Source organism: Uranotaenia lowii, chromosome 2, assembly GCF_029784155.1.
Source record: "Uranotaenia lowii strain MFRU-FL chromosome 2, ASM2978415v1, whole genome shotgun sequence".
NCBI lineage: Eukaryota > Metazoa > Arthropoda > Insecta > Diptera > Culicidae > Uranotaenia > Uranotaenia lowii.
Window position 1 is genome coordinate 249,732,948 of NC_073692.1, and position 27,929 is coordinate 249,760,876.

The window sequence follows — 27,929 nt, forward strand, 5'->3', positions numbered from 1 at the left end:
ATTTTATTTTCAATATTCAAAAATCCCATTAAATATTCCTTTAGGTAGCTCGAAAATCTATATGATTTAAGGTTGTAAAATACATCAGTGCATATTTCTTCATGATTTCATTTCTTCCAAATAAAAAAAAAATATAATTTTGTATAAGGATAAACAGGAAAATTGTTCAAGTTTCAACTGCGAAGCTTCTTCCAGCTCCAGATGTAATGTAGCATTTGACAACATGAGTTTGTCAAACATTAGTCATCATTGCGGATTGATAGATAACACCTTTTCAAACATTTTGTGCAAGAAAATGATAATTTGATTTGATATCATGAAAATTTCACACCATTTAAAGGCAAGAGTGACCATTTAAGAGTTAATTAAAGCCATTTCACAAATATTAAAAGGCAAACACGTTTAACGTGAATGAATGAATATCAATCATATGTGCATATGCGCACGGCTTGTCTCGAACTTGCACCCCTTTGATTTTATTCGCTTCAAATATCCTTTTCTCCCGTGATATATTTTTATGGCAAAACGATAATACACGACATAAATGTTGTAGCAGATACACAAACATAGTTCTTATTTTCGAGCTGGTATGGCAATATGGCAAAATAGCTAGGACATGAACCGTTTCTGCATTGTGCGGTGCTATGAACATTATAAACGCCAGAATAGCGTCAATGTGTGCACACACATATCGTTTGTTTGTTGAGTAAAAGAAAAATCGGAATATTCAGCGGATCAAGGATTTACTGAATATACACTGCCAGCAGCACGTCATGGTAATTTATTTCACTTCCAATGATAAAGTAACAATGCTTCTTCCCATAGCTAAAATAACTGATTCAAAATTGTACCTAAAATTTGCAGATCCGTCTCACAAGTTACTCTTCCGAAAATTCTCTGATATACCGTGAAATCAACAATTATCATCAAAATTCACCGCAGAAAAGATTCTTAAAATATGTTACTACGAATGAGTGCAATAATATTTTTGTGTTAGAAAATGTGGCATTCAATCAGAAGTTGGTGAAATTGTTGTACACAAAATTTCGACAGAATCTGTATAATGGAAGATATATGTCAACTCGCGAAGATATATCTCAAAAGCGAAAATCTGCTTCTTTTTACGTACATACACAGCTGCGTAAAGAGTATTACAACGACATAGACATATGTTTGAAGGACTTCGGACAGCTGGCTCAGAAAGTGGATAAAATAAACAATGACGATCCAAGTCTCGAGTGCCAAGATAATGAGGAACATTCAGACTACACCATTTCACCAGATAACAATGACAATGATTATATTGCTATGCATGTTTCAACAGTTTCCGCTGATATGCTGAGTTCGACGGAGTCTACCATATTTCTCGATGCCATTGATGCTGAATGTACACAGAAAAGTACTCAAGAGTATAGTGATGATGATACCATGAAATCAATGACAAAAACAAGCAACAGCAGAATATCCTTGGAGAGTGCGCCTTCTCCACAATGTGGGGTAGCCGCTTCCGTAAAGGAACCATCAAGGTAACGATCATTGATTGCAACCTACAAGAAAACCAGAACCATTAGAGTATTTTTTTTTCATATTAGCAATTTAATTTAAAAAAAAAAAGATGGTAAACCACAGGATAACTAGAAACGTGTTTTAAGAACTACGTAATGACTCGTTTCGATATTGGAATGGTTCCCGAAATTAAGGGTCAACGCAATTTTTACAAACCCCCCACTTTTTTTTGTCCTTTAATGTTGTTCATACGCAGAATAATAACAAACATAATTAAAATAGTAGGTATTAAGTAGGGTAAGATCACTAAAATCACTTAAACACCACTTTTCAGAGTCGGCAAATTCGTTGCGAACCAAAAATTATCAAAGGCTATACAATTTTGATACTGTAGCTTAAGTCTGTTCCATGCTTTTAAAAGATGTTTTTTTTTTTCAGAAATATGTTTTAAACCATTACTTAAGCTCTATTGAAAATTTTTTTTTCCTAAAATCCCAGGGAAAAAAAAACTTACTAATCTGACCTTGAGTGCTCTCCTAGCTTAAAACCGATATACCTCTCTTGTTTCTCAACCGATTTCTACAACATTTATAGTTTTAGAAAGTTCGTAATGTTTGTTTGTATTTTGTTTGTTTATAAAGGATTTTACCCAACTTGGTAATTCATCCTCTTCTTAGTAACTACTCATCTACAACACTTCAGTTTTTCGTTATACACAGTTTAAGAAAAAAAATCCTAAAAAAAATGTTTCGGAAAAAACATGTTTCGGAAAAAGGCTACGGAATGCACATCTTGGTATTTTTAGGCTGTCAAATTACGAAAGTAGCTGTTTTTTTTAAACTTTTTGTCAATTTGCATTTTTTTTTATTTTCTTGCACTTAAATGCAACTTTGCACTGGATTTTGAGTATATTAACGCAAGATATCCGCAATAAATTTATATTTACCGGAAATTATACAACAGTTTCATAGCAATTCTGGTGGCTGCGATATTTTACAAAAATATGATTAGTTTAAGATCTTTTTTTAATTATTTAAAAATATTTCCCACACGAAAAAAATATAATAAAATTCTTGATTCCAATATGTCAATCGTAAAGTCGACTTAGTTTTAAAGCAATAGTAAACTCTGAATTTTTTTAAGAAATAGTTATCTAAAATTTATTTTATGGGTTCACTTGATCCCTCGAGTCCAAAAAGACATATTTTTCTTCTTAATGGATGTTGATCATTTCTAAATCCGAAATTATTAATATTTATACAATAACTTATATTCATCCAATAATTTCCAGATAAAACGAACTTCAAATAGTACTTTTATCTGAAAATCGAAAAATCGCCATTAAGTATGCAATGAACTTTTAGAATTCTTTTTGTTTGACATTTATAAACCTTGAAATGGAAACTAATATGGCCAAAAAAGCCAATTGAATTTTTATCTTTAGACTTTGCATGATTTTTGCCATAGCTTACGGCACCATGATAGAAGGATCAAGTCTCCTTTAACTTTCAGAATATCACAATTTTTTTAAATGCAACATTTGTATACCAAAAAACTCATTCAATTTTTATTTCAATATAGATACTGTAATAAAGTTATCATTGAATGGTAACAAGTGGATGATGACATAGTTTTTAACATCGCGAAAGAGAATTTTGATTCTCATAAACATTTAAAAAATCGAGCAATAATGTTCAAATTTTTACATTTTTCGATGCCGTCAAAAACTTTACCTCGTGTGACGGATTGGCTCAATGATATCACCTACAAACTTTATATTGCTTTCATTATACAATAGCAAAACCGTTGGTTTATAAATATTTTTCGGACAATCACCCAATTTTTTCTAAATAAATATTTTTATAATTCAGTTAGCTGACTGGGGCAAAATGCAAATCAGAACTAAATCTCATAAATCGCGTTTCCATATGCGTGGATATGATTGTTTTGCATTATGCATATGTTTACATTAAAATTTCATCCATCCTAAGATTTATTTAGATGATTCAAGATAATAGAATATTTTGTTGTATTTTTACCCCTAAATGTATGCAGCAGATTAACACTTTTTTCTTAAAAACATTTTTGACAGAAAAAATGTAAAATTTAATTCGAACAAAACCAAAAATTACTGCAAATGGTGCTTTATGCGTTTTGACATCACAAATGTATCAAAAACTTTAAATTGTCAAACGTTTTCATTTGAATTTTCATTAATTACAGAGTTCGTTGCAACTTGCCCCTTTTTCTTAGTAGGGTGAAAATCGCATGTTTTTGTAAATTTATAAATAACTGATAAAACCAATAATTTTTCTGATTACGTCAGTTTGGTGTCCCGTCCTTGGCGTCCTTGTTTCAAAACAGTTACACGTGATGGAAGCCGCGAAACGAAAATTTATTTTGGACACCCACGTCAAAAACCCGACGTGGTCAGGTTCAAAATGGGCTTGTGATATAGTTCAGTTGGCAAGTTTATTTGTTTATTTGTTTAAAAAATCAACGCATCACATGTTGATCCAAATGATAACTTAATCCTAAATAACTTATCAAAATTAAAATCCACTCGACACAGTTCTGGACACGTCTAATTATTTCCTTCGGAACACATTTCTCGAAACGTCAAAGTCGAAATGCGCAGAAAAACGATTAAAAGTTTTTAAGATTCCGACAAAAGCGCTGTTGGTCCCATAGTTGTTCAGACGAATGGGAATGTAGAGCTGCAAATGCTGGTTTCTTAATCCTCGGGGTCGTACACTGAGAGGGACAGCCTTCAGCAGCGTGGGAGAGTCCATTCTCGATGTCAGCAGGTCAGCCACAACTAGAGCTCGAGTTGTAGTAGCGTTCCTACGAACTTGAATCCAAGTCTATGGGGCGGCAACGATTTTCGTAGCTTAGCAGACGAAACGGATCGTGCCAATTCAAGTGACGTAAGGCAAAGGGCAGGAAGCGCCGCTGGATAGCCTCGATTCGTTCAGCTCCGTTTTGATAGACGGGGCACCAGACAGCTGATGCGTACTCGAGAATGGAACGAACTATGCAGCAATAAAGACTTTTAAGGTAGTACACGTCTTTGAAGTCTTTGGCCATGCAAAAGAGGAATCCAAGGTTTCTAGAAGCTTTGTCAACAACATAGTTCGTGTGAGTCTTGAACTCCAGCCGTTGATCGAGGATAACTCCTAGATCGTTGATGTGTTCTACTCGGGTGATGGTTTCGCTTTTAAGGATGTACTCCGGACGAACAGTGTACCGCTTACGGGAAAATGATATTACCGAGCATTTGCTTAGGTTCAACGGTAGGCAATTAATGTCGCAGTGTCCAGTGAGCAAATACGGAAAATTGCTGCTGTAAAAAGTCGATGTCGTCTTGGTTGATTACGGCGTGAAAAAGTTTCAGGTCATCAGCACATGCTTGGCATCGCTCCTCAGATTTGCCCGTTCAGAGTAAGAGCGTGTATTTTTTTCGCTGTGCTCTTCCCAAACGGAGAATCTTTAAAAAATGCTCAGTTACCTCCAGAGCGACCAAGCGTCCACCCAAGTGTGGGCAAGATAAGCAAGCAAACTGATGAAGTGCGTTCTCGGTGCAGATAAATTCGTTCGCACTCGGGCGAAAGAGATGCTTTACAGAAAACTCGGTTTGTCTTCATCGGTTGCGTCTGGATCGATGTTTCGAAGTGCGTCAGAATTTACAATGCAGAACACAAATCTAATGGAACTAAATTAATAACGCCAAAGGTAGTTAAGATAGAATGTTGGTGTCTTCGACAATATTGCTCTGTATAATAAAGCGCATATTTTGATATGAAATATAAAGTTTACAGGTCCACCAATAGCAAGATATAAATCATAACTTTCTTATTTAGCATTTTAGAGCTTAAGTTTTTTCTACAAAGTTATTTATCTCAATAAAACACACAACTTTGCTTAACATGTCAAAGTTCTACAATCTTAATCCAAGGAGATACGGTTAAATTAAAAAAAAATACTTTACAAAAAGTTATTGTTATTATCGCGCTATTTTTTAATCTCTCCACTTTAAATTTTATTTCAAAATATCTGAATTAACAACTTTGCCCAAAACACCTATCTGGTCATTCCTGAGCGAGTTCCTCTAGATTGATGTTCTGCACCAGGACCAATGATTAGCTACGAAAGCTTTCTTCGGTCAAAAAATATCAAAAGCATAGCGGTAAAGGAAGATAAATCCTAAATTTTACGATTTGTGAAAGTTTTGCAGTTTGTTCCAGATCTCTGCGTAATTTTCACGGTTTGTTTAATAGACAAAGATTTTTGGATAATTTTAGTAAATGTTACTTTGCGAATTGCTGCTTTTGTAAATTAATGCTACCCACGTACGATATTTAAAGTACATAAACCTAAGTATACAGCAATTTGCGGATGCCCGGAAATTGTGAAAAGACTACTTGGTTTTTCCCAGTTTTATCCACATTATTTGGAAAATGAAACAAGAAAATCGAATTCAGTTTAAAATTGTTTGTCGAAAATAGGATTTGTGAAAGTTTGTTTCATCAAAAATCAAACCAAAACTTTCCTTCGTAAGCTTCAAACATAAATTTAACACTGCTGATTTGTTGCGACAAAAAATATAAGTCGTTTTTCTTCACTAGATAAATGTCTGGAATTTCCTTAGATTTGGCCGGATATTGCTCGGTTTTTGGAATGGGAAATTTCAGATTATTTACCCGGTTTTCAACATGTTTTTCAAATAATTTGCCAGGAATTGCCCGGCCCGGCTACGTACAAAAATATTTTATACATAAACCTACATTGGACCTCTTCGACTGATGCACTATTCCGCACTGCATAGCGGCTTTTTTTTAAAAAAAACATTCCTGCATTTAAATCTTTCTGGCTTGATACACTGAGCGACACGGCAGCGTCGCTAGTGCACAATTTTCTAGCCAGCTCCTTCTCTTTTCTTTAGAGCGAGCGACGTCCACCCGACCGTCGGAGCAACCGCAATCGGGCGCACTCGGCAAAAAGATAAGTGAACGTTGATCGGCTGAGCAGTGCACTCGGAAACCGAAATGATAAAAGTGTAATTCGTTCTCTGCTCTGTTCTGTTTGCGAGGTGTGGGACAAGCATGCATCAGCATAAGCAAGTTTTGTGCCTTCAAGGAGCGAGAGTGCGTCATTGAAGTAGATTACGAAAATTATCGGTCCTAAATGCCTTCCTTGGAGTACTCCTGAGGAGGCAGGGAATTGCCTGGAAAAGGATTCACCAGTTCGAACGGATAGTTTCCGTCCCGTTAAACTACACAAATGGCCTGTACAAATTCGATGATTCCACGACGATTGTTTGATCTATGCTCGCCCACACACTATACAAACATATTTCACGCGAACACAAACGATTGCTGGAGAAAACAGCAACAGCAACAAAAAAAACCCTCCACCCCGGCTGGGAGGATGATTTGTACAAAATATTTCGATCCCGACCGATTTTACTCCAACCGCTTGGGCGCTCATTCAAGCAGTGCCATACACTATGTAAAACGTGTTTACAGCGACAAAATTTCATCGAATTTCATCGCATTTGTACAAATGTTGTGTAGTCTGTGGTCCGCTTTAGATAACTCCGGAACCAATCCAGTAGAGATTCACAGAATCCTAAGCGTCCGAGCTTTGCGATTGCAATATCATGGTTCACCTTGTCGAACGCAGCTAAGAGATAAGTGTAAATGGCGTCAGTTTGGATCTTCCTGGCAAAGCAGTCTTGAACGAAAGATGTGAAGCTCGGTAAGTTGGTAGTTGTGGATCGTTTAGGCATGACTCCATGCTGGTCGTTGGAAATGTGAGGCTTGCAAAACGAGAAAATAGGATCCATAACGACCAGTTCAAAGAGTTTGGATATCGCGCATAGAGCTGATATCCCAAGTCAGTTGCTTTTTGAGCCGATGTCCGTGAGTTCGAGCCCAAGAGTAAAATCGATCACAGTTGTACCGGATAAGTTTTTCAATGACTGTCCGCCAACTGGATCGTTGATATAAGTCACGAATGACATAAAAATGTTAAAACGAGTATAATCCAAACAAAAAAAAGTCAGGTTAAAAAATCTCGAAATCGTTGAGAATGGTCAAATCGACCGTGTGCATCGTTCTCAAATGTTCTCAAACCAAACCTCATTGTGGAACTAAGGATCGGAAACTGCATTTGAAGGTGTTGAGATCGATCCAAGGCAAACCCAGGGAGGTCGGACTTTGACATCGCTAAGAAATTCAATACCGACCGGTGCACCGTCAGAAGGATTCGTCTACGCAAAGGAATACGATCTTATCGGGCCAGTAAGCAACCAAACCGGACTTTGAAGCAGAACGTAGTAGTCTAAGGACGTGCCCGAAAGTGATACAACAAGGTACGACGGATGCATACTCATGGATGACGAAACTTGAAGATGGAGTTTAGGCAGTTTCCAGGCCAAAAATTGTATAAAGCCACTACACAGTAGTGGTCCGGAAGGGCAAAAACTGGAACTTTTTTCCTAGCGCCTCTGCCTTTCATCTTATCTCTTAAGTGTCTTCAGACATTTGCTCCTTTAAATATGCTTCATAACTTGAGTTTTGCGTATTGCACAAGATTTCAACATACGTCGTAGAATGTTCTTAGCCAACTTATTGCAACTTTATGTTTTATTTTTTCTCAACTTCACGAGCGTTTTATTACAAAAACGTGCAAGTGGATTTTTTAAACTAATAAATTATATTGAAACTTGAACTAAATGCAACAAATTGGTGTTGGCGCCATTTGTCTCCACGCGCATATATTAGAACACAACAAGCATATATAAAAATGAGGAATATCATATTCAAAACAATTATAGAAAAACATTTCAGATCAAGTTTTAAAAAAATCATTTCAGAGAATCGTATCTTTGTATCCCAATACTTAATAATTTGATGAGAAAGCTTTCATTGTGAAGATATCAAAATTTTATTTTAAATGTAATTATTTTTACACAATTTATTGATGTTTTAAAGCTGTAGCAAATCACACCAGGTCAGCTAGTGTTATATAAAATTAAAAATTATATCAGGGCTGTGGTACACAAATGTTGCAACTAACCCCGCTATTGCATGATGCCTCGTGAATTGGGATTGTTCACGCTGCTGAAGAAGTCGGCAAACAGATTGGCCGATTCTTCATTAGAATCTGCGGACAATTCGCGGTACTGCATTTGTTCAGGTATACAGTTGCTTAACTTGCGGTTCTTCACAAACGTCCAGAAACTAGATGGATTGTCCTTCAGGTTTAATTCCATTCGGTCGATGTAGCTACGAAATGATGCGGTTTGGCAATCGTTGTATCGAGTTTCGAGTTGTTTTAGATTTTCTTTATCTTCTTGGGACTTGGAACGTAGAAAACGCCTTCGAGCGTTGCGTACAATATTTCGAAGATGCCGAAGTTCAGAAGACCACCACGGAAGTTTGGTTGTGTTGAGACGTCTCCGCTTACGTGGGATGATCCTGTTCATGACATCGAAAAGCTTTCCGTAAAACAGCACCTTTGCGTCATCCGTTGATTTGTCACCGAGTAACTCAAGCCAGTTGATCGAAGACAGACTTAAGTTTTAATTATTCAACTCTTATATCTTAATATATCTTATATTATTTATTCATTATTTTTTTATTTATATAGTATTCCGGAATATATCTTACTAGCTGATTTTACCCGGCCTTGCTCGGGTTCACATAACATATAAATCAAAAGAGTCATATAAATTGTTGAATTTGAATTTTGGAAGCTTTATATTCATCATTCTGAGAATTTTTTTTGTATTTTCAAAGTTTTTATATGAGATTATTCACTGTGTATATCGTTTTCACTGCGTTTATTCGTTTCATTTCGTCTAATGTTTTTTATTTTCAAATGATAATTTTTTTATGATTTTTTCCTACCTCCCATCTAATGAAAATCTCTTAATTTTCAAGATGGTTCCATGTACTATGGTATAGGTTCAAGTTTTATTTGAATGTAAAACATTTTTTTTTGGCCCGCAACACTCCCCCATACCAGAAAACTCATCTGAGTCCACTGTTAATGGACACTCCAGTTCTCAACATGTCTGGCAACAAAAAATTTACAATTGAACGCGAGCAAAAATTTAGGTATGTTGAGAACACAAATATATTTAATGCTACGAAATGTTTATGAAGATTAAAGTATTATTCTAAAGAAGGGGTCTCAGTTGTAAATATGTTTCCTTTTAAGAGATCCTGATAGCAAAATAACAAATTAGAAAAATATATATTTAAAATAACATTACACAATTGCTTAACTATTTACGTTCAACTAATGACAAATTAAAAATATTACAAATTAAAAAAACTGGCCTGATGATTTCTCATTATAAGTTCAATGTTTCCTTAAGATGTTGTATTAGTTTCGTAGTTGTACATGTAGAAATTTCAAAATAAACTTCCAAATCTTCTTGAACCATGTAGACACTCACTTTTCATGTTTTTAATTTTTTCGCTTTTTTATTTCACAATGGTTTTTGAATAGGACTGGTTCTTAAATGTTGAAAGTTCCACTAATAGTTTTTTGAAATTATCGAAAACGAATCATCTTAACCGAAGTTACCATTATAAAATTATGAAAAACGTTTATTTTGAGTTTTATTTCAATGTTCCTATTCTTGGACACAATCATCCCATTAATTATTGTGAAGAGTGATCAATGTTGAAATTTGAAGATGTCATTTGTTCAAATTCGCAGTACCATACGGTTCTACAATAAGTCTTCTCAAAATTGGATGGTAGAATTGAACACGTTGATAACGGAATTTAACTCTGAAATAATAAATTGACCAATGAATATTGAATGTATAAAACTAAAAATCTCAGATTCAATTATCCTATCAATTTCCTAATCCCCCGTTTAAATTTCCCGACGGCTATCAAAGCGTTGAAATTGAAGCTTTTAACTTTGAACTATGCATCTCATTATTATTTCTTTCTCTATGAGGGATTCTAAAAATATAAAAATAGTTCGTTCTCAAAACCTGAAATTTATGAAAATATGTTCAATAGTTTTTTAGCACTCAGTCCAAATAGTTATTCAGCTGTAGAAGTCAATTCACTGTTCACTATTTAGTTCATTGTATTCATTGTATATTCTTGTAGACTCTCGAAGCCCCCCAGCACATTAAAAACCACTGCAATTCTAGTCAATAAATACTTAACAGGCTAGTTGTATTTTTCAATCCAATATGTAAGCTCATTATTGCATCCAAAAATCTCGTACCAGTACCACGTGCCTTCAGCAGTAGGAGGTACAAAAAACACCCGCCAAAATGTCCCCTTTCAAATCTCTAACGCTCAGCAAGCTTTGATTTGCTTTCCAGTACACGTGAACTCTGGATAGTCGTTTCTTACACCCGGCCAATGGTGATGGAGAAAACAACCCGCCAAAGGAAACGAAAATCGGCTGCCAAATGGGTGCCATGACTTTTGATTTGTGGGAATAAAAACGAAAGTTGTATGGGAGGGTCCCTTTTCTTAGGTGGGAGGGGTTCAGAACTATCACTAAAACCTTACCCTGGTTCAAATACATCTCTGTACCAAATTTCAGGCTGATCGGTTGAGCGGTGTCGATTTGTATAAGGTGCATACAAACAAACAAACATATATAGTCCAACTCATCTTTATATATTAGATATATAATTTGAATTTAATTATTTTGTTTAATTTTTTTAATTTTGTTTTCTATGTTTCAAATCATTATGATATATCCCAATTGTCATTAGGCAAATATTTCTCGATGAAGCACAAATTAGACGATCAATGATGAAATGAAAAACATATAAAATATCTATCCGGCAATTTTTTTTTAAATAAGAGAATTTTAGCTGGTGATAAGGGTATTTAAAAAAAACTGAGAATTAAATTGTGCATTTTGAAGCTCAAAACAGAGCTTACATTTTTGAGGAATTTCTAAACTCTTCCGCAATGTTTGCACGTGATTAATTAACAATTTCTATTTGAAAATACCAGAAACTATCTTCAACGCAGACGAAATGGCTATTTGAAGACAATATACTGAACTTTTCTCCAGTTCTTTTACACGTTTAAAATGTTTTGTATTCTCTGGGATAGCAATTGAAAAAAAAAAAACAAATCATAGGCCCCCACACGAAAAAAATTGTTCTGGACCCTCCGATGGCTTGATCCGGCCCTGGTTAAATCGAAAACAATTTCAAGCTACGAATTTAAAAGTATGTTACGTTTTATTTAAAATCTTATCTTAATTTTATTGCATTTTTAATGAAAAAATTCATTATTTCTATAACATTTACATTATGAAACTGAACTATTATTGCCGAATAATTTTTGAATAGCGAATCATCTTTGAGATTTGATTCAATATGTGAATCTTTTCCTCTGTAAAGTGGGCTACCACCATCACTGCTGAACGTGTCAAGATTGAACTTGTTACACTTTCACCTAGGTTAAGTAGTTAAGTTTACTCGGTCCTTTGCAACGTGGAGACAGGCAGGCTACCCAAATGATTTTTGCCAGCGGCTTTGGCTTAGAGGTTGCAGCGTAAGTTCCCTAACTCAGAGGTCGTGAGACCGATTCTCGGTCATGGCATTCTTTTTTCTATCATTATTTGTCTATATTGTCATTTTCGTCTTTTTTTGTCATTTTTTTTCGTTTAAATATTTGCCAATTTTGTGATTATTGTCATCCGTATAAATTTTAGAATTTTTTTATTTTTTTTATCATTTTTGTTATCTTTGTCATTTTTTAAAATTCTTACCATCAAACAAGTTAAGAAGAAAATTTAATTCACGCAGATTTTTGAAGAACCCCCTAGTTAAAAAAAACAAATTTCTTAGCGCTTTAGTACATCATGATCACCTGAAATTTTGCACAGATAATTTTTTCAGCCAATTTATGATGGTTTCTCTCCCATACATAAAGCCCCCCATATGCGTATTTATCAAAACATACTAAAATAGCTTATAGGTACATCTTCATGGTAGATCAAATTTGTCAATCGATAAATGCTATATCCTAGACACACATGCTTTTGCACAAATCAATCTCATCAGCAGCAAGAACGAATGTTTGTAGGTATGTATGACTATAGACACGTGCGTGTTAGCTCTGTTATTAGCCCGAGAACTTCCTCCCTAACGGAAGAAAGCCTAGGGATAACAAACGAAAACTGTTTGCCTTCAATGGGATAGAGACGTTCCATTCTTCAATTGGAAACAAACATGAAACAGAAGCTCGAATGAGCACGTCGATTTTTATATTAGACTTAATGCTTCAAGTGTTTTAAGAAAATTAAAAAAAAATGGTAAATTTTCCGATAATTATGACCTTTCGGAAAACCGGATACTTGCCTGAACCGTTTTCACTTTGTCTTTGATATGGTCGCGTATGGGTATGCAAAATATGATATGTCTATGTTAGGTCAAAGAAGAGCGAATGTCCGCAGCTGAGAATTGATTATTGATTATTTTCAAGCTTCTAAACGTGTCAAATTATACACACAGTTGAAGTATTGAATATTGATTGGCTATGCGGGATTTGTGCACAGAACTGAATTGAAGGTGTATGATATATGTATGAAAAACGGCAATTTCACTAAAACAGTTTTCCTCCTGGGGGATGATGAACCTCTTTCAGTAATTGTCATCGGTAAAAGTTCAAAACCAAATCAGTTTGGATAACCGAAAATTATTCCTAATAAACGATTTTAATGTCTGGAGTTGTAATTTCTACCTATTTGTTTTTCTTCTTTCTGTGTGCCATGTTAAAGTTTCACCCGCATATTTTAGATTTCCCTTGCTAATTACATTTTCTGTGTGTTTTGTTGGCTTCATTTCAAATAGTGCAGTGTCAGTTGAACGTTTCCCTTTGATCGAATCACACGTTACAGCCACGGGAAAAGTATTATTACAGTTATTTGTTACAGTGATATCATTTCATTTTCAGATCCAACATGACAGTCATGACAATTGAACACAAGGACGTTATCAGTGGTAAGTTGAAAAAATAATCGAAGTATTTATCTGAGTTCCAATGTTAAAAAAATCACAATAAGAGGAGAAACCCTAAAGAGGAAAGACCTTCATTTACATGGAATTGAAATTCTCAATATTTATCCAATCATTTATCTGGTAATGTCGTACAATTCCTATGGTGATTATAAGCTTGGTCATAAGCTGGCGAAATCCAGAATGGACAAAGTTTACAAATCAGCAGGATGATCGATTTAGCACTTTTTCAATTTCCCTAGTCAAGCGTCTAATTAAAGAACACAAATCAATGTTTTATTCACTTTCTTAAGGTCTGTGTCTTATTCACCAATTAACAAAAATAGTAATTTTAAATAACGAGTAGAAGATACCCAAAATTAAAAATCAAAAATGTGTACCTGAAATCTGGAATCCTAAATCTGTAATCGGAAATCTAAAATCTGAAATCTGTGACCTCAAATCTGAAATCTGTATCCAAAAGCTGACTTTTTAATCTGAATCTGAAATCTGAAACTGGCAATTGATTCTCATTTTGAATCTTCAAATTTGAATCCTGAATCTGAAATCTTAATCCGCATCAGCATCTGAAATCTGAATCTGAAACCTAAATTTGAAATTTGAATCTGAAACTTGATATTAAAATCTGAATCTGAATCTGAAATTTGCGTCTGAAATCTAAATTTGAAATCTGAATTTGAAATCTGACAGAAAAAGATCTGAAGAATCCAAAATCTGAATCTGAAATCTGAATCGGATATCTGAAATTGAAATCTGAATGTGAATCTCAAATCTGAATTTGGTGAATCAGAGTATGAAATCGGAATTGAAAATCTGAACTTGAAATATCAACCGGAAATCTGATTCCATAACTCAAATCAATTTAGAATTTTGGGTTATTTTGTTCGTCAAATTCCCGGTTTTGGAATTTTGTTTCTTTAAAGTAATCTAACTTTAGGCGTTTTATCACATTTGTTTTAGTCAAAAACGCTTTTTTCACGCATTTTCAGGTTTGAAAAATATTGAATTTCCAGAGATTAAAGGCAATATTTTTAATTGGAGCATGTACATTTCTTGACTACCTATCTGTTATTCATTTGCCACATAGGCAGCGTTAGCGAATAGCTTGTTATTTTACCTTAGAGCAAGTTCACTCGTTTTGGGAAAAGTGATAGAAATTTTGACATTTGGAGCAAATTTTGAAATTTCAACCATGCAAAAATGTTTTCGTGATCTTTGGCAGCCAATTGTTTAACAACACTTTTTCAGCCGAAAGTGATAAAATCCAACTTTTTTTTGCATCACAACATGCGAAAATAGAACAAGTGTTGTAAAATAACTAGGCGACCAAGGATCTTGAAAACATTTTCGCATGGTGAACCGTGGTGAAACTTTCAGAAAGTGCTGCAAGTGTCAAAATTTCTACCACTTTTCCGCAAAGCAAGTGAGCTTGCTCTTATAAGTTATCCCTAATGTTGGCTAAACTTACAATAAATGGACAAGACAAAAACTGAGTGTATTTGCATTTATATTTGGCCAACTGACGTACTGTTGCCACGTGATTCAAAACGTTTTATGAGTCCCTCACTCAACGGCAAAATAGCGAAGGTTGCCTGCCTTTTTATTATTTTTTTCTTACGTGGACAGCTCTATACTCTCTTTTCATTTTCTTTGCCCTAGAGTGCGGCCTAATTAGAAATATGACCATGCTGGATAAATCACGTTGTTTGTTGTTTTTTTTTCTCGGAAACCTTATTTGAAAAGCAGAGTTCTGTTATTTGTCAATGGTTTCTCTAACTACTTAATTATCATCAAACTGTATTTATTATTTACCTACTGAAATGTGGTTAAAATGCGGAGGGTACTTTTTGTTCCCATGTTGACTTAGTAAATTTCGCAATCAGCTGATTCCCAGCAATCTGAGTAGGCTTGTTGAAAATTTTCATCTGCGATTGTTTTCCTAATTTATGACTTTCGGCACAATGAAAAGGGTTAACATAATTAACACCTCAGAAAGCCAAAGAACGAAATGAAGTTTAATGCTTTATATTTTTTATTTTTCATTTGTTATTTCCAGAGAAAGACTGGGGTAAGGAAAGAGAAGTTATTATAGAGAGAGATGAGAACAAATCTTTTGGAATCAGCATCGTTGGTGGAACTGTAAGTTTTAAGTTTTTGCTTTTGACTTAGTACGATTAAGAAAAAAACACTTCTTTTCACAGGTTAATGTATCCGACGATACTATTGTCTCGGGAATATTTATTAAAAATATTATACCAAACAGTCCAGCTGATAAATGTGGTATATTAAAGGTGAGAAAAGTCCTAGGAAAAACTAAATTGATTTTTTTCTTATTTGTACCAGATATTTTGAACCATATCTTGAACCCACAATTTTTAGTACTATCCACTTAATCATAGATTTATTACCTGTTATGTTTATCTTACAGATCGGAGATCGAATACTAGCAGTCGACGGGACCGATATAAGAACTGCTACCCATGAGCATGCAATGAAAACGATTAAGAACGCTGGCAACAGTATGATATTGCAAGTGCAGAGTTTAACCAAAAAGGTGAATAACATACAGTGTTTTTTGGGTGCGTGTATGTATGTATGTGTGTATGTGTTTTAAGTTTATCATCCAGATAATGGTTATTTGTGAATTGTATTCCGATACATGGTATCCCCACGCTTTAAAGTTCATCTGTGGCATCTGACCTAAAGCATTACGTCGGATGGAAGACAACATTTGCGCTAGAGAGCCGCACGATTATTCAGGCGTTCCTTCTTTGGTGATCCGCCATTTCTCGTCATGGTTATAATATGGTCGAGACATTCCTATCCTGAACGCACAACCCTTCACAGGTCCCCTTCCGTTATACGCAAACTATCCAGATAATTCCCGACGAAGAATTCGTCCTACTGTACATTACTCCGTGAGAATTTCAAGACTGTGAAATATCCTTTTTCTTATGAGACTTATACCAGAAAAGATCTAGACTTATCCCAGAAGCTTCACGCATCGAGAATGAATCTATTCGGAACCTTCCCTAGGTTAAAACTACCTTACCTCGCGACCACATGAAGAAGGTCTAAGCCAGCGGCCATAGCTTAGAGCTTGAGCGCAAGTTTTCTAGGCCAGAGGTCATGAGATCGAATCTCGGTCATGGCATACAGTACTTCTTCTGGGGATTGGTGGTTTTAGCGAATGTATTCCAAAAGCCCGAAAACATTGACCCAGAATGACGAATACCCGAAATCAAACCCCAGAATGAACCATTCCCCAAGTTTGTTTTCCCAGAATGGAACATTTCCTAGAATACAAAACCTACTTTTTTCCTGTAGTTTCATTTTCCCCTCTATTTTACCCCATTATTTACTTTTTACTTGAAGAAAAAATGAAAATTTTCAATTTTGTTAAAGGTTTAGGTACTTCAGTTTTATGTTAACCAATGTGCCTTTAAAAATCATTTTAGTAGCCGACTCCTCACGCTGCGCGTTCAAACTTGATAAAAATATTGTCCTTCACGCTGTCGCGTGGCGGACGGAGCTACAGGATCACCTCTAGCTTTCACGCAGACCTAGAAAGCCCTGGTAAACCTAGCCCTAGCTTCCGACGGCGAATTAGCGGCCAACTCGGATTCAGAAGCTTCGGCTGCTTTCATCCTCGTTGGTTGCGGCTTTTTAGCAAAAGGATAATATTGTGAGAACACAATTTTTGTGGAATTTTTTTTTTCAAATTCTAGTTTGCATTAATACATTAAGTTTTTCCGGAAAGTGATAATTCACGCGAAAAATTTTCTGGGAAATGGTTCATTCTGGCGAAAAATTTTCTGAGAAATGGTTCATCTGGGGAAAAAAATCCGGGAAAGATTTTTTCTAGTGATTGGAAATTCTGCATTATTTTCATTCTGGGTAAACGACGTTTACGGGGAAATGGAATATTTACAACCGGTTTTTGCATTTAAAGCATTCTAGATATACAGTTGCGTTCAAAAAAGAATGAAATCGCGTGAAGCTGCGCACTCACTTCCAACTTCGACGAGCTGTCATGTCTCTCTCGGTTGATATTTTTTCATGAAATTTTCACACAATTTAGTTCAACTATCCAACTAACGTTCTGCAAAATTTGAAGAATTTACAATGACTGGTAACAAAGATACGGCTATTCCCGTAAAAAAGGGAAATTTGGAGTTGCTTCACTAAATTTGCTGTATCTTGTACAGTTTTCATTGAAAAATCTTGAAAATTGATCAAAAGATGTAAAAATGTTTGATCTAGTACCAGGCCAAGTTTCGTCGAGATCGATTAACGTGATCAAAAATTGTGCCTGTTAGAAAATAAGGTTCATCATCGCCCAACGAACGATTTCATTCTTTTTTGGACGGATGTTTGTATAGAAAACATCTTTATCAATGTTTTCTTGGTTTTTTTTTACACAAAATAAAAATTTATCACACCGAATGTTGTAAATTGATAGAAACTTCATTTGTGCTTTATTTAGGAATAGAAAGTGTGTCAACAGAGTTCAAAATAAGAAGAACAGTGTTTCAGAAATGTTCTGCTAAATATACTGATAAAGAAATTTGATACTCAATTAAAACGAGCTCTTGTGTTTAAGTACTTGTTCTGTTGGAACAATTTTTATTTCTAAACGAAGCAAGAATGAAGTTCTTAACAATTTATAAGATTCTTTGTGAAAAATTTTGATTTTGTTTAAGAGAAAACCAAGAAAACATTGATAAAGATGTTTCCTATACAAACATCCGTCCAAAAAAGAATGAAATCGTTCGTTTTGCGATGATGAACCTTATTTTCTAACAGGCACAATTTTTGATCACGTTAATCGATCCCAACGAAACTTGGCCTGGTACTAGATCAAACATTTTTACATCTTTTGACCAATTTTCAAGATTTTTCAATGAAAACTGTACAAGATACAGTAAATTTAGTGAAGCAACTCCAAATTTCCCTTTTTTACGGGAATAGCCGTATCTTTGTTACCAGTCATTGTAAATTCTTCAAATTTTGCAGAACGTTAGTTGGATAGTTGAACTAGATTATGTGAATTTTTTATGAAAAATATTAACCGAGAGAGAAATGACAGCTCGTCGAAGTTGGAAGTGAGTGCGCAGCTTCAAGCGATTTCATTCTTTTATGAACGCAACTGTAACTTCTGGAAGTTTGTACACTAAGGTTTTTTTTACGGGGTATCAATTCCGTCGTTAACGTGTAGGACTTTGAATATTTTCGCTCAAAAACATGTTGATTCGCGAGAGCCGTGCAGAAGAATCGTATCCATGTCAAAAAACCATGTAAAAAGAAGCCGTGTTAGAAAAACTGAGCATAATCAATCCGCGTAAAAAAATACCTTAGTGTACGCTTGAGTACGTAGATATGGATGGATCTCTCAAGGGAACATAACGTTGCACTTAGGATCTAACATATGAGTAAATCAAATGCTCAACCATCTGGAAGCATGCATATGGTATAATTTCCGCAAAGACAGAAGAAAGAAATTCATAACGGTTCCGAAGCAAACGACCAAGACATCAACACTGACGTGTTTAATACCGGAAGTTAATATCCAAGGTTGCTCGTCTTTTCTAACGAACCGATGCCAGGTCGTGCGCTGTTCTAATGAGCTGAATCACCACAAAAGTTTTCCTTACTCTTAGAACTTTCCGTAAATTTCAGTCAGTTCTCACTGTTTCAATTCGTTTGAAAGCGATTTGTATTGTTTGATTTGCATTGAATCTAAAACGAAGAGAGATTACAGATTCCTTCCGAAGACTTTTACTCGGCTGTGTTTCATGCTTTATGCGTCAGGGCTACGACCAAAGGCTACCGCATATCTCCTTACCTACCTCCAGCGAGGAAGGAACGATTGATCCAAATGCTTAATCATCCCCCAAAATACTACAATCTCAAGAAAGAGTATACTGGTGTATTAGACTTAGGCCGATAACATAGAGTGCGATGCGATGCGAATTGGCGGAAAATTTACGGACGCAGCCTACGCGAACTCGAGCGGCGCACTTTGACATCTGCTTCGTCGCGTTGAGTATGTCAGGTTTAAGCGATTCACATACATTTCCATCAAATGTGGTTCACCGCATTGAATCGCATTCGCCGCATCGCATCGCAACGTATTTACTATGTCATCGGCCTTAGTCGATTTGGGGTCATTTTTGAATTTCTCACACCCTGACGTGGCTCACAGTTTTTGTATTGGTTTAAAGCTCATCCATGATTTTTTGCAGAATTTTTTAAGCAACGTTTACATGAGTAAATATGAACTTTTATGTTGTATGGGAAAATTGGCCAGCAGATCGTGGCCTAGAGGATAGCACCCATGTCTTCTAAGACAACGTTCATGAGATCGAAGCCCGGTCGTGACATAACCTGGCACACATAGTATGATTAAGGTTGGCGGCCGGGTATACCTTGGAATGGTACGCCTCAATGATACAGCACATATGTACATGTGGATGGAGCTTTTCAAGGAAACTTAGATTGCACTTGGAGATCTTTCCTAGTAATGTGTGTGCTCGTAATTCAAAAATGACCCCCAATCGACTCAGTCTACTTGTTGGAACCTCCTGTTGAAACAACCTATCTTTGGCGACAAGGCGGTAGTTTGCAACTACCTTCAAGACCGCGTTAAATAAAGTATCATAACACGAATATTAGATTTCAAAAATATATATTAATACTCCATACGTTTTGTTACACAAGTGATTTCCTTAACCTGAACTAAAAGTTTATTGTTACTGACAGGTTACGTTAAAGTTAATAAATTACAAACTACTATTAATTGCCCATATGTATTTTTGTGTGTTTGTAATTTTGTGTATGAATGCGTTAAAGGTTTTTTTTTCAAATGTTTCTTGATCACACATTATTTTTCTACATTCTAGATTGAGGATTATACAGAATCATCAGCTCTACTTAAAAAAATTCCTCCTCCAATAACACCATGCAAAACGCCTGAGCTGGAACTTATCCACGATGGAAAACAGCTCAACAGCACTGAGGTAAGCTATTGAACTTTGCCGATTCATGTTTAAATTTGGCCAGTGCCAGTTAAAACACAGCGCATAAAAAAGGAGAAATGAATGAAAACTATTGATGTTATTTCCAGAGATTTTTTCAGTACTCAACGTAATTATCCAACTCGGTAAGCCATGTGGAATAAATTTACGACTAGTGCTGAAGGAATCCACTTATTGCAACATTATTGGCATAAATAACTATTTTACTCCCATATGCATAAAGGGTGGCAGCGAAAAGGATCCATCCAAAAACGGACCAAAAACTGACCTTCGAAAAGTTTCAGCTCAATTGGAACTTTTGATATTTTCAACCGATTCTTAAAAACGACACTGTCCCGTGTAAAGCGAACTTTAATTCATGTATCTGTAAAAAAAAGGCCTTAGTAATGTATTAATATTAGTTGTGCTACTTGACAATTGTTGTTTTTATGTCAATTTTATACAGAACTTTGAAGAATTTTAGAAATAAAAATAAATAATTATGAGAAGTAATTTTAAAATCAAAAGATAAAGGTATTTGCCAGCAATCATGCTTGAAATTTTTTTAAATCGATATCTTTCTGACGATATATCAAAAATAAACATTTTTCATTTTAACCCATAGCCCCCCGCACGAAGGTATCTCAAATAGCTCACGATTTACTGACCCTTAAAAAATCAAACCTTGGTCCCATCTTTGTTGGAGGAACAAAAGAAATTGTAAAAATTTAATTTTCTTTCTGGGACTTTTTGGGAAATTGGTGAATTTATATGGAATGTTTCAGAGTTGTCTTATAAAATAAATCTCAAATTAATCCGACAACTTGTTAACCATTTGAATGTTTATAAGACTTCTAAAAAAATAGTTTTTTACAATTTAAAGAAGGAATAAAGGAATTAAAACATAATTTCAATAACAAAGTATACCGAGTAATTAACAAAAAAAAAAAAAAATTACAAAAAAAAATTACAAAATGCAAAAACTAGCAAAAATTTAAAAAAAAAATTCATAAATGACAAGTCCCAGAGAATACTTTATTTTCGAGATAACACCAGATCTCGAGGTTTTACACATTTTTAAGTTATTTGACATTAAATTAAAAATTTTGATTTCCTCGATTCCATTTGGTGCTTTTTCAGAGTTAAAAATCGAAACTTTGAGCTCTTTGAGTTAGGGGTATGTGGACCGTGTTTGACGATGAAACTTTTCCATAAATTCTTCGCTATCCTAATATACATATTTTGTGCCTGGTGTCTTGATAGTTATATATTAAACAGAAATAACCATAACATTTTTAAAAGTATCTGTGTTTGATGATTATACTTTATTCATTATTCTTCCAGATGATTGATGAACCAGATAATAAACTAAAGGAGCTTGAAACTAATCAAAATAATAATGTACCTGTTATAATTGAAGTGTCAACAGCAACACGTCCAGAATCTCAAAACGCTCCTGCAACAGGTAATTTAAAAATATTGGATCAAATTCAATAGTTTTTTTTATTAAATGAAACACTTCCGCCTAACCATGCATGTTTTTTTTCTTTCCATAGAATCTGAAAACTCTTCTGACGACGAGGATGGTCGAGATTTGGAGGGAAAGACACACACCAAAGCTGGATTAGAGGTAAACGGGATAAAACTAAAAATTTTCAGTTTTTTTCATTTATTTTGAACTGTTCCAATTCTGTTTTAGATTGATCGAGCTTCAGCTGGCAATATCAAACGTTCTAAGGAAGAAATTGCTCTCGATTCTGAGGAGGAAGATGCTTTTGGATATACAGCAAGTAAGTTACTGTAGATTTAAAAAATCGATCAAATATTATTTGGATAAATTACGATTTTATTCACAGAAAAAATCAAAAAGCGCTATGGCTCACTGGGGCAGGTCCTGTGCTATTCAATCGAACGAAGTTGTGGCGGAAGCCTGGGTATATCGCTAGCAGGTCATAGGGACCGAACCAAAATGGCCTCGTTCATTGCGGGAATCAACCCGAAAGGAATAGCATCTTCGGCGTTTTTTGAAGTAGGAGACGAAATATTGGAGGTAGGTTTATGTCGTACACATAACATCGAATGTTTTCAATCGTAAAAGGTGTAGTAGGCCTTGTTATACAATGAGGCTAGCCATGATATGATTGTGACAAACTTAAAAGTAGCATATGTTTATCCACAATAGTTGAGGTTGTTACAATGCTAGAAAGCAATAGGCTAAGGCTACCCTAGTGACTTTTAATTGAACAATTTTTAATTGAATTACTCAGCTCAGAAGGCTTCTTCAATTATGACGAATAAGATTTTCTTTAACCCTCCAAAACTGTTCGCAGAATGACCGTTCCGGGGAAATTTGACATGTAGTTTGTTATCGTTCCCGTGGTCGTAAATGTGACCGATTTTGGTGATTTTGATAAGTAGAGATTTGTTGAGCCAAGATACCAGAAATTGATTCCGAATGAAAAAAGTCACAAAACACAATTTTGTATTTAAGTTGCTTATAATTTCGCCTTTGCAGTATTGAAGTGTTTCTTCAATGTTTATGATTGACAAAAATATATCTATCCAAAAATGTAGGTATTAATCAATTTAATAGAACATACATGGTCTTTAAAAACAATCTCAGTTCTTCAGTATATCGGAATGACTTATTCTAGGATGCTTTGAAACTGCACTTCAGGCTATTTGGACCCGAACAGCTTTGGAAGGTTAAATTAGAGATTATTCTGGAGGGAGAAGATGTAGCAAGAAATTTTAAAAAAAATAAAAAAAGATATTATTAGAAACTCTAGAAAAATAATGTTTAAATGCAAATTTTCTATACATTTGTCTTCTTCACTATAGGTAAACGGAGTGGTTCTACATGGACGATCACATTTGAATGTGCCAGTTATAATAAAAGGACTCGTAGGTTCTACGTTAACATTTGTTTTATTGAGGTAATCTTGTACTGTTTTGTGTTGTTTAAGTCACCAAATAAATTTTAAATCATTCCAGGAAAAAAGATGCCAAAGAAAATTTAGCCGTTAAACCAGTCACCCAATTTCCAGTCTCTATCGATGAAGAGGTAAATCGTAAAACATTTTTGTATTTAAAAGATTGCAATCGTTTATCATGAGACTTGTACCGTTTTGAAAATTTTATTGCGCGAACTTTTGATGCAAATGATGCAGCATTCTTTCTATTCATGCGAATACTATGAAAGCTTGAGACAAGTTTAAATTGAAGCCGGTCTAGTGTTGATATTGTTTTCACTTGGAGGATCCCCCAACTGATCATCTCATCTCATTGTTAGCCTCCATTTCACGTTTGAGCTGTCTTCTAACAGCTTAGTCTACAAAACGTCAACCATTGCAATCTTTTAGATAACTTATGTAGATATATCAAAACATTTCAAGCAGTTCGATTTATTTTATCTTCGGCAAATTATTACTGTTCTGTTTTCGTTGAATAGAAATCAATAGTGCGCTGTGAAATGTTTGGTGAAGTTAGAGCTATCACAGTCGAGCAAATGTGAATGCTCGACGTTGGAAGTTCAATTGTTTAAATGTTTTTGTATTTATTTTTAGGAAATTTTTTCCACCTATAAAAATATGCGTACAGTATCTGTCAAAAAGGTAAGTCAGCATGAATATTTATAGAACTTCAAAACAATCTGCATATTTTCAACCATGTTTATGGTTTTTTAGGGATCGTCTGGATTGGGTATTATGATTATTGAAGGAAAACATTCGGAAGTTGGCCAGGGTATATTTATCTCAGACATACAGGAAGGCTCCATGGCTGACAAGGTATCTGAATTTCAAAATTACGAATGATTTAACACTTTTTTCCCAAACTATTTTAATCTTACAGGCTGGATTGAATATTGGAGAGATGATACTGGCGGTTAATAAAGATTCACTTATCGGGTGTACTTACGAAACGGCCGCATCACTATTGAAAAGGGCCGAAGGGGTTGTCACCTTGAAAATATGCAATCCCAATAAAACAAAAGAACCGAGTGAGCCGAGCAGCGCCAATAGCTTGGATCCCAAAACACAGGGCAGTGTGTCTGGAAAGAGTTCTCCTGCTAACGAAGCCGAGACCAAGAAAGGTTCCAGTAGACCGGTAACTCCGAAACCTCAAGCCTCCCCAGCGAAAGAAGTAGTAGATCCGAGTAAAGCCGAAATAGTCGCTGATGACAAAACTACCATTGAGCTAAATGCGGACAAAAAGCCGTTGGGAATCGTTGTAGTTGGTGGATGCGACTCGTGCGTGAATGTAAGTTGACCTTTGATTTTGTTTTCTACTGTTTAGAAAAATGTGCGAACCTAAGTATCTTTTTTTAAAGCGTGGCTAAACTCACAAAAATGCTTTTATCAATTTCAGACCGGTGCTGTTATTGTTGATATTTTGCCAAACAGTGTAGCGAGTAGTGATAAACGCCTTCAGATATTAGACCAGATACTAGAAATTAACAATATCAAAATAACGAGCGAAATGACCGAGCGCCAGATACAAAAAGCCCTTAAACAAATACAAACCAAGGTAAGTACATGCTTATTATACACTAATATTATCATTTAACTATTGCCATTTTTGTCGTGGATAACTAGGTTGCCACTTCTAATAAACAAAAACACTATATGTTTATCGGCTTGCTGATTCTATAGTCAGAATTTAGATTTCTAATTTGGAATTCGGATTTAGAATTCAGCTTCAAAAAATAGACTTAGATTCAAAATTTTGATTCTGAATTCATAATTCGGATTTTTATTTTAGTATTAAGAGTCAGGATTATTTCGTTATTTTGTGATGATGTTCTTTTGTAAAGTAGATACACTTTGGAATCAGTTCTCATCGGGTGCGCTCGTGATTTCTTGGTGCTGCGCAGTGGTGAAGTGTACATAAAATTGAGTGCCCGGTAGACTGCCCCAACTTTGTATGGACAATTTCAAACTTGTGAAATGTGCGTTGCAGTCTAAAATTGATTCAGTTTTTCATGAATAACTTTGGTCCCCTTAGGCTTATTTCATCCGAAGACTGCATTTCGATTATGATAAAAAGGTTAATATCTTACTCGTATAACTGTATAAATTGTAATGAGCAATCAGCTGCCAGCTGGTTGTGTACCGTACGGAAGTCGAATGGAAAAAGTTTTTATAAAAAAAAGCTGGTTAGGTATATAGACACGGATACCGGAATACCTATAGAGATTGTATAACATTGAAAAATGTTACACATTTTTAACTGGTTGTGTATCTCATTGATTCATTCCCCCAAAATATACTTACATAGAAACGTAATACATCCATTTCATAACAGCAAACACGAAGCCATGATTTCGGGTATAGTGAACACTGCGTTGGAGATGGGTTGGTTAAGTTGTATTATCTAAATTATGCATGTGAGCTCATACTTCAAAAAATTGCGGTGATTCCGTGCACCCATGGTGGATTATCCACATGCATGCATACATATTCTTTTGAAAATATATACAAATTTTTACCTTAATCATTGTTCTAAATACATCAATTTTGAAAATCTTGAAGAAATATTTAGACCGTTTTGTAAAGCTCTAAAATCTAAAATTTTTACAGGTACGGATGGTTGTCTACAGAGCCAGTAAAGAAGAAACAGAAAAAATTGAAATTGATGTGCCGAAAAAGTCAGGAAAGTACCTGGGCGTGGGTTTCCGAGCCAATCATCCTAAGGGAGTTATCATCACCGATATTGTATGTCCATTCGAGTAGGTACAGGAATTCCTTCAATAACATTTTTCGATCATTTCAGCTCCCGGGTGGTATTATGGAATCCGACGGAAGAATCCATAAAGGAGACATTATAACTCACGTTAATTCAGACAGTTTAAGCAATACGTCGTACGAGGATTGTTCCGTTTTATTTAAGACCGCGCAATCGAAAATCACCTTAACTATTCTTAGACCTTGCCCCAAAAAGCGCTCGAATTAATTTGTAGCCAGTACCAGACAGTGAATGTCCAATCAAATCAAAAGTCAATTGCCAGTTTTATTTGGTTCGAACTTATAGTGTTGTTGGTATTCATTTTAAAAGAGATTATATCCTTGAGTAATACATACTGTTTTAGAAAGAAAAATCGTTTTTTCAAATGATAAAATACTCCATAAGAAATGTTCAAAATCCTTAGTATTCTAATTTAGACAACAAAGAAAAATAAAATGACCAAAAGGGATTACCAAATTGCATGTATACTTTTTAAAAAGCCGAAAGCAGAAAACTAGAAACTTTCAGATATTTATTTATTAAACCACATTCACTATATAATAAATTATCAATTATTATTTAAAATTGTTTTTCAGGCATTTTATTTTTACTTCAAAAGTAAACGTATGAAATTATGTTAAGTTACATGTAATTTATGAGCTTGAGCGATGAAAGTCAGTTTAAAATGTTTCAAGAACCAAGTAGAAAAAAATTACTGAAGTTTTGGTTTATAATACTAATAAGGGTTTGAAAAAAAAACAACTTTTTTATTTGATCAAATTAAGGGTAATTATTGAAATTGATAAGTTCAAATTCAAAATCCAGAATCTCATTCTGGACTTTAAAGTTTTATGCGGACACTTTATTTTCACGTATTTACTTCATATAACTAGGAATTTTGTTATGAATTTTGTGTTTTTTCATCTGTTTCCTGCCAAGCCTGTAGTAGCCCATGACTAAGAGCACACCTATGTAACTTATTGATAATTCTTTCTATACGCTTAGAGCTGCTCCCTTCTGAGAAGAGGGATCGTAACAGGCGACTAAAATGGTGTACAAGCCTCCATGGGAATCAATGGTTTGAGTATTCAACATCGTCAACGTCAAAGAACATATAAAATTATCAAAGCAACCGTTGTTCGTATACGCACTGTTGGTATCAATTTTAACATGCTTGTTTTTATGAGCGAAAGATTCTCAATTGAGCATTTCTTCTCGAACAGAGTAAAATAGGAAAAGCTGAGTTTCGGTTTTATTCAAATTCAAATCAAGTGTTTTCCGGATGGCAGAATAAGGTTAATCATTCGTCCAAAAGATCCACCAAAATATATTTTCATCATTCAAAGCATTGTAGATGGCTCTGCAGTACTCACTTCCAACAGATATACTTTTAAAGCTGATTTGTTTTTCCAAGACACACATTGGTTACCATGGCTAGGTGCATGAATCTTGTTGCCGGAACTCTTAAGATGGCGTTGCGAACATCGAAAGTCCGTATAGAAGAATGACTGTTCGCGGCAAAGACCACTTCTTTATCTTGAAGTGACGGTATCTTTGCTAAAAGCCAAGGCGTATGTAGGCCTATTCACTAACCATTTTTCTGAGTTTTGAAAAAAATTCATGAACCGTGATACCAAGATTTACTCTTCATAAATATC

General features: G+C 35.0%; 2 protein-coding genes across 5 annotated transcripts in view; one reads left to right on the forward strand and one right to left on the reverse strand.

Moving 5' to 3' along the window:
* Positions 1 to 27,929, reverse strand: part of LOC129742496 (uncharacterized) — a 72,051-nt gene that overhangs the window by 27,991 nt on the left and 16,131 nt on the right. The window lies entirely within an intron of this gene.
* Positions 665 to 26,748, forward strand: LOC129748829 (inactivation-no-after-potential D protein). Of its 4 annotated transcripts, none has more exons than XM_055743594.1 (19): positions 665 to 776; positions 865 to 1,526; positions 13,470 to 13,516; positions 15,588 to 15,670; positions 15,733 to 15,822; positions 15,960 to 16,085; positions 20,434 to 20,550; positions 21,892 to 22,012; positions 22,104 to 22,177; positions 22,247 to 22,337; positions 22,404 to 22,597; positions 23,389 to 23,483; positions 23,542 to 23,611; positions 24,114 to 24,161; positions 24,234 to 24,335; positions 24,400 to 24,807; positions 24,916 to 25,074; positions 26,127 to 26,261; positions 26,320 to 26,748. In XM_055743594.1, the coding sequence occupies exons 1-19, from the start codon at positions 774 to 776 to the stop codon at positions 26,497 to 26,499; spliced, it is 2,805 nt and encodes a 934-aa protein (XP_055599569.1). In that variant the 5' UTR covers positions 665 to 773; the 3' UTR covers positions 26,500 to 26,748. The 4 variants fall into 4 exon arrangements, with proteins under 4 accessions (XP_055599569.1, XP_055599568.1, XP_055599570.1 ...); XM_055743593.1 differs by having other exon boundaries at positions 759 to 803; XM_055743595.1 differs by lacking the exon at positions 665 to 776 and adding an exon at positions 9,538 to 9,629 and having other exon boundaries at positions 1,365 to 1,526.

Excerpts from the sequence above, each read along its gene's own strand:
- LOC129748829 (XM_055743593.1), top strand. The coding sequence starts at position 774 with ATGGTAATTTATTTCACTTCCAATGATAAA. Across the intron at positions 15,671-15,732 it reads TCAGCATCGTTGGTGGAACT|GTTAATGTATCCGACGATAC; the intron begins GTAAGTTTTAAG and ends TTCTTTTCACAG. Across the intron at positions 23,484-23,541 it reads TTAACATTTGTTTTATTGAG|GAAAAAAGATGCCAAAGAAA; the intron begins GTAATCTTGTAC and ends AAATCATTCCAG.